A 5,673-nucleotide genomic window follows, 5' to 3' on the forward strand; every position below is an offset into this window, starting at 1 on the left:
AGCTACCCCGTCCGCCATCGTATGAGGTTCAGATAAATCAGAAAAAATAATCGAAAGCAACATGCTTTTGATACAAACAGCTAACTCATAGGTCCATATTTCCATTCTATCAGAGTCGTCGAATAACATTCAGGAGCCATCTTGAAAATTTTTCGTCGAAGCAAACTGCCTTATTTCTTGTTTTTTTCGTGATTTTGGGATTGTTACATTAAAAACTATGCGTTGAGTTACAAGTTATAGTTTATTTGAGATAGGATAGACATGAAAGTACAGTGTTTATTCGTGGAGCTCCTTCTCCTTGTCTTCGTACTTCTTGCTGTAGGTGCCGTCGGGATCGTACTTGGCCTTGAGTTGTGCCCAGATGTCGGGCTTGTGGTTGATGAGGTGCTTCAGCACCTTCTTGGTGCCCTCCTTCTGCTTGTCGTTGCACTTGGCGCACTCGTTGCTCAGCGCGTCAGGGACGGCTTCTGTATGAAAAGACAATACTTAGTGACCTGCTGCAGCCGCTAACCTAATCTGAACTGAACAGAACAAAATCTCCTTCGAAATGGCTCTCTCTTTGCAATCCTGCTACCTCCTACGTATATGAAACACAACATTTATTTACTGTTCCTAAAAACTTTCGCCATCATCTTATTTAAAGCATAATTACTATAACACACATCATAATTTCAGGAAATCTATACTGTGAAATTATCTCTGCACTTCAAATCTGATGTAATTCAGACCTGAGTTTAGAAACATGTGTAAATGCTGTGTATCCATTGACTTCAGCAACAGAATTTGCCACGTACAGACATAGACAGTGTATAACATTGTCTTCTTTGATAATATGTAATACTTTCTAACTAATGTTACCTAATCGACACCAACTACCCTACAAGGGTATTTAGCAAATAGATTTCTTTTGAATATTTCTGTGGATTTCTACGTATCAGTCAAAATTAAAATATCTTTAAAAATGATTGAAAACGATCTTTACCACAGTGAAATATTTATTTGCACCTGCTGCCAGTCTCAATCAGAAAGTGACCATCTTCAGACTATTTATACCATGATTAGGCGATAGTGGAGAACGGAGCAACTGCTCCATTCGCCGCCACCGCCTACCATCATGGTATAAGTGTTCTGAATATGATCTCATTTTGGCCGAAACCGGTTACCATCACAAAAAAATATTTTATTGTGGTCAAGACTGTTTTTAATCAATCATAATACATTGAAACAACTTGCAGTTCAACTCTCATTTGAAATACTTTAACTAGTTATAATCATACTTTAACCAGTTATAATCATGGTGTCGCTTTAGTGATCTTACCATTGACCCCCGTCTCCCCACACTAACATCTCCACTACAGTAATACAGTTTACAGAACTTGCTTTGATTTCTCTGTTTGCATTACAACGAGATTAAGTACTGTGAATTACTAGTCGTACTTGCACACAAAAGTGTTCCTTGATTTTGAATCTACCAGGACAAAGAGAATGTCCAATGGGAACTTTATGAAGAACTCATAGAAATATTTAGGTAACCTAAAACCTACTGCTCACAAATCTAAGTTACAGGACTCGACAGAAAACATTGACAATGGGTTAATTATTATAATAGTTTTTTTGTAGATCACTAAAATGCATTAAACTATTTAAATAAATAAAAAATTAATCAGCTGAAAAACGATAAATACTTATCTACAAGATAAATAGCACAAAATAAGGCGGTTATTTTGCTTGAAAGGGTAAAGTATGAAACTGAAAACACAGTTTTACGCGACACAGAAGAAATGACTCACTAAAGACACAACAAACCGAAATAAAAACTGACTGACAGAAAAGATGGTGAATATTCAAATAGTATAGCGTCCTCGAAAAATATGAATTCTAGAGATTCAAGAATGGGTGGAGAGGAAATTACACTCTTGAATCAGATTCTGTAGTAATCAAGACATTTGTTCACAAAAGGCAACACCGATCTATTGAACAAGTATTCGAAAAGTATAGAATAGAAAAGGAGCATTTCTATTTCCAATTTAATGATTTCACCTATCAGCTGAATTAATATCGTTTTGAATTAACGGACAGAGGAGCATATGTACAAGAACTGAAAGTGAGACGAAAGATTTTATTCTCTGCCGGAGTGGAAAACGTTAGAGGACGGCTGTAATCTGAGCAGTACTTCTGATTTTAGACGTAATGTAGGCGACATATTAAAGGTAATTTTGTGAGAACGTAATGTAGGATGACGCTGCTTTAGAAATCTAGAGAGATACCGCAGAAATGGGAGGAGGTAACAGAAAGGTAATGAAGCAACTGTCGCTTTATATTCGTGAAGCATCGCTGAATACTTCATAGCGATCAGCGCGCTGGTACCCCTCTGGCAAGTTCTCTCTGTCTCTCTGACTCTCTCTCTCTCTCTCTCTCTCTCTCTCACACACACACACACACACACACACACACACACACACACACACATACACACAAATGTATATATACTCCAAAAGAAGTGAGGCGGCGGAGGCACGTTTGACGCATACGGCAGCCTGGAACAACAGCCTTCAGTGTTACTTACACTGCTGTCTCTGGAAGTATGGTTTAGGGATCTGCTTTAGAATCTGAAAAAAATCGAAAAACAGAAAAAAAAACAGCCCCTTGCGTTGTCTCTTCTCCTCGGGTGCTAGTCGCTGCTCACAACTTATGGTCTGTAAGTAAAATAAAAAAGGTAAATCACAACAAAAATTAAAGTACGAAATACGATCTTATGTACTTCGATAGCTTACTCATTGCGCATGACGGGCGAAAATCAATATTGCCTGGAACACTGCAAAGTAAATAGTTGTAGCTCTCAAACATGACATGTTACAATTTGATTACAATGTCCGCAGGCACACACACACACAAACATACACGCACGCTCCCATGCTCACCACGTAAGTAGGAAGATTCTCTTCCATGGAGATATGTAGCGACCAAGCAGGGACTTGAGGTACAGAGGATTTTTCAGAAAAAGAAATTTCTGAGGCAAAGGAGACAACCACAGTATTATTTGTCACAGAGTTGTATAACAGTAATCTCCTACAGTGAAACCATAAGTGGAAACAATTTTTCATAGCATTCATTCATATCATACTTTAGGACGGTTCTGTATCATTAATACTGTGAAAATAGTCTCAAGATATGCCCTCCAGATTCTGTCTATCCTGTTCTTTCTTCAAAGGTTGGTATTGACCAAGCGGTGCAAAAGATAACGCTAAGATACAAAAAAAAAGTATTACAAGAAAGTCACCTGAATAACCTTGATCCAGGGAGTAACCATGAGAAAGGGGCTAAAAAGAGATAAAAGCTGCTCTTTAGCGAAAAAGAAATGAGGAATATTAGTACCTGGTAATAACAAATTGGATAACAAACATTTTTCAGGCAAAATACCTGACAAGGAAGGATAGAGCCCGCCTCAAGAGTAAATATTCTGTGTCACTGGTGCAGAAAATCTACAAAATGACGAAGATTGGGAGACGGAACGTAGTGACTAAACTGACAAGGGTTTGGTTTTGAATACTTATGATGAAGACACGTTTACATCTTAAGTGACGAAGATTGGGAGACGGAACGTAGTGACTAAACTGACAAGGATTAGGTTTTGAATACATACGATGAAAACAATTTACATCTTTCAGTGGTGCTCTGAAGATAGATACATTTAATAATCTCCTCTCGGAATGTGAGTACGGCACGGTCAGTGGTACTTGTGGGAAAAGCGCCTCTGATGCGAGGTGATCTGAGTAGGAAAGGCACTGAGAGTCGTAACTGCCTACAGAGCACTTACTCTTGAGTTCCTTGCCATCAGCGGTGCAGTTGGCTTCCCCATCCTCGAGCAGACACTTGACGTAGTTGTTGAGCAGACGGTCGTTAGCGAGGATCTCGTCCAGGTTGACGTTGTCGTACTTGGTGGTGAACTTCTCCTCCGCGGCGGCGACCACAATGACGGCTAACGCCGCGACGAGTACCAGGGCGGCCTTCATATCTGCTGGGAGGTGAGTCTGTGGGGTCACTTCAGATGCAGAAGCGGGTACTCTGCGCGTGTATATATACATGCAGCAGGTGGACCCCCCACTCCGCAAGGCACATCTTGCGCGTCCGCGGAGGCCCACTGCGTCACTCACCCAGCAGGTTTTTTTCCCCTTCTGTTTGCATCGAATTTCTTTGCTCTGGTGGGAACTTCCCTGGCTATTTTTTCATCTCACTTGCATGTCAATCTTCATTGATTTCGCTGTAACTCCTCTGAATACTGCTACCCACAATTCAGGCCTGGTTTAGATGCCTTTATAGTGTATTACTAGCCTCGTTGAGTTGTTAGTTGTGAGTACTTATTGTCCTGCCTTCGTTTCCTCCCGTAGTTACCAGATATTGTAAGGATTAGATAAACTTACGTTGCAACTTCTTATTCACTCGAAATTATATAGTCTACGAGTATATGAAGTCGGCCGAGCATATAACTTATCCGTCCACCCACAGTCATGTTCTGCACGTATTTATTTCTAATTGTATATCTGACATCAAGATTTTTTCGTTTCCAAATTGATACGTCAAAGTTCCCAATTCTTTTCGCTCAAAACACTATCAGGGCTGCGAAAGTAGATCATTTTTTTTCTTATCCGTTCACTCACTATCATGTCCTGTACGTATTTATTTCTAATTGTATATTTCACATCGAGATTTTTTCGTTTCCAAATTGATCCGTTAAAGTTACCAAATACTTTTCAGTTAAAACACTACCAGAGCTGCGAACGTAGATCAGTTTATTATTTTTTTTTCTTTGTCGCTAGCCTGTGAGTCTTCTATCACTTCATTTTTTTCTATTGTGCGTATTGATTTTGTCCCTGCTTTTCCAAATCATCGACATTATGAAATTCAGTCTAAAATTGAAAGAACAGTACGAAAATAAAGACAAGATTATAAGTTTCTTTTTCACGCAGTTACCCTCTACTGCTTTGTGAGTTTGTGAACTTGTCCTTTCTACATTTTTCTCCTCCTTCTGTAGTTTATTGGTTAGTCTGATCACAGTAACAAATCATCTTTACACAATTTTCTGTTCATTCTGTGTCTCTTTGTCCACTTGGATCGTTCGTAGCACAAGTTCCAGTTACAGGTAATAGCGTACTTTTTTCCAAGAATTTCATTCGTACGCTCGGTATTCTACTCATTGCTGTATTGGTTTGAATCCAGCTCTCGGTGACTTACAGAGCTGGAAGAACTTTGGTTTTATAAAAGTTTATCCTTGTGAACTGCCTGGCCTTATTGTATAGCTTTCAGTGGATATTACCGCATATATTTCCAAACTTTGCTATTATTCTTATGTTATTACTAATTCCTTTAATTCCTTATGTGGAGCATGGGGCTGCAACAAAGGATCGCCATCTTGTTGTGTCTTCTGCAAGTATTTTCACTTCTTCCCACCCTGTTCCTTGCTGTTGACCTCATGCTCCAGCTGATGGTCTTCATGTCATTCTGGGCCTGCGTCGTCCCCGTCGTTCCTGCGGGATTCGACGAAGTTCTTCCCTCGCAATGTGTTCATTTGGTCTCATAAGCGGATGTCCTAACCATCTCCACTTCCTGCTTCTTATTTGCAGCTCAGTCGGCTTCTGGCTCGTTCTTTCCCAGAGATGACATTTGGCCACCGTA

At 39.8% G+C, this 5,673-nt stretch overlaps 1 protein-coding gene across 1 annotated transcript; it reads right to left on the bottom strand.

Moving 5' to 3' along the window:
• Positions 1 to 222: 222 nt before the first annotated feature.
• On the bottom strand, positions 223 to 5,226 carry LOC126273133 (ejaculatory bulb-specific protein 3-like). The gene is made up of 2 exons (XM_049976589.1): positions 3,818 to 5,226; positions 223 to 467 (listed from the first exon to the last, which is right to left on the bottom strand). Exons 1-2 carry the CDS (start codon positions 4,083 to 4,085, stop codon positions 277 to 279), a joined length of 459 nt encoding a protein of 152 aa, XP_049832546.1. The 5' UTR covers positions 4,086 to 5,226; the 3' UTR covers positions 223 to 276.
• Between the last annotated feature and the right edge of the window lie 447 nt (positions 5,227 to 5,673).

The sequence above is a fragment of the Schistocerca gregaria genome, chromosome 5 (assembly GCF_023897955.1).
Source record: "Schistocerca gregaria isolate iqSchGreg1 chromosome 5, iqSchGreg1.2, whole genome shotgun sequence".
NCBI classification, from domain to species: Eukaryota; Metazoa; Arthropoda; class Insecta; order Orthoptera; family Acrididae; genus Schistocerca; species Schistocerca gregaria.